Genomic DNA, 811 nt, shown 5'->3' on the forward strand with positions numbered 1-811 from the left:
TATAATTTATCACTCATTCCAATATATTTAACAATTTCATTATTACATGGTTATCTTAGTTGTTAGTAGGTTTGATACTAACAAATTTATCAGTACAACATTTTATGAAATAAAAATAAGCCGATGGCATTATGGACCTGAAATGATAACAAACCGTAAAAATGCTGGTCTAGCCGTAGTGAAAGATAATTTAGTGTTTGCTGTGGGTGGTTCTACTGATATGTTTCATCAACTTCGGTCTGTTGATGTGCTTGATTTATCTGCAGAGTCACCTTGTTGGAGATCAAGTGTTGAGATGTTTGTTAAACGAAACAATGTAGGAGTTGGTGTAATCAATAATTATCTATATGCCGTAAGTAATGTCTCCGACTTTCTAAAAAAAAAAAATTTAGATATTCCCCTTCTAATTAAGGTTGAATTTTAATTTAGGATAGATTAGGTTGGACACTACGCTCACTTCCTCTGGAACGACTTCTAATGTTGGTGGCGTTGTATTTGCAACCTCCGCTGTTGACTCTGGTATTGAAGTTTGTGTCCATTTGTCTTCCATTATGACAGGGCACACACAAGGTCGTGCCTGTGGTGTTTTCGCTGTTTCCTGTCTAATGAACCAAATTATTATAATGTTTATTGTTATAATAATTGCCATTGAGGCCCCTCCAGTGACGACATATATATATATATATTTGTCTCTAGTTGCTCGTACCGGTCCTCTTGCTGACGTTGGGTTCGTAATTTGTTCTTTGGTATCTGTTATTACGTTCATGTCGTGCATTTGGTTCGTTTTGACGTGATGTGCCTCCATTGTTTT

General features: G+C 35.9%; 1 protein-coding gene across 1 annotated transcript; it reads left to right on the forward strand.

Annotated features, from left to right (window-relative positions):
- The first annotated feature begins 8 nt into the window (after positions 1-8).
- LOC107885817 lies at positions 9-805 on the forward strand. Its single transcript, XM_016809512.2, has 2 exons — positions 9-352; positions 430-805. Exons 1-2 carry the CDS (start codon positions 47-49, stop codon positions 553-555), a joined length of 432 nt encoding a protein of 143 aa, XP_016665001.1. The 5' UTR covers positions 9-46; the 3' UTR covers positions 556-805.
- The last annotated feature ends 6 nt before the right edge of the window (positions 806-811 follow it).

The sequence above is a fragment of the Acyrthosiphon pisum genome, unplaced genomic scaffold (assembly GCF_005508785.2).
Source record: "Acyrthosiphon pisum isolate AL4f unplaced genomic scaffold, pea_aphid_22Mar2018_4r6ur Scaffold_16838;HRSCAF=17503, whole genome shotgun sequence".
In the NCBI taxonomy this organism is placed as follows: Eukaryota; Metazoa; Arthropoda; class Insecta; order Hemiptera; family Aphididae; genus Acyrthosiphon; species Acyrthosiphon pisum.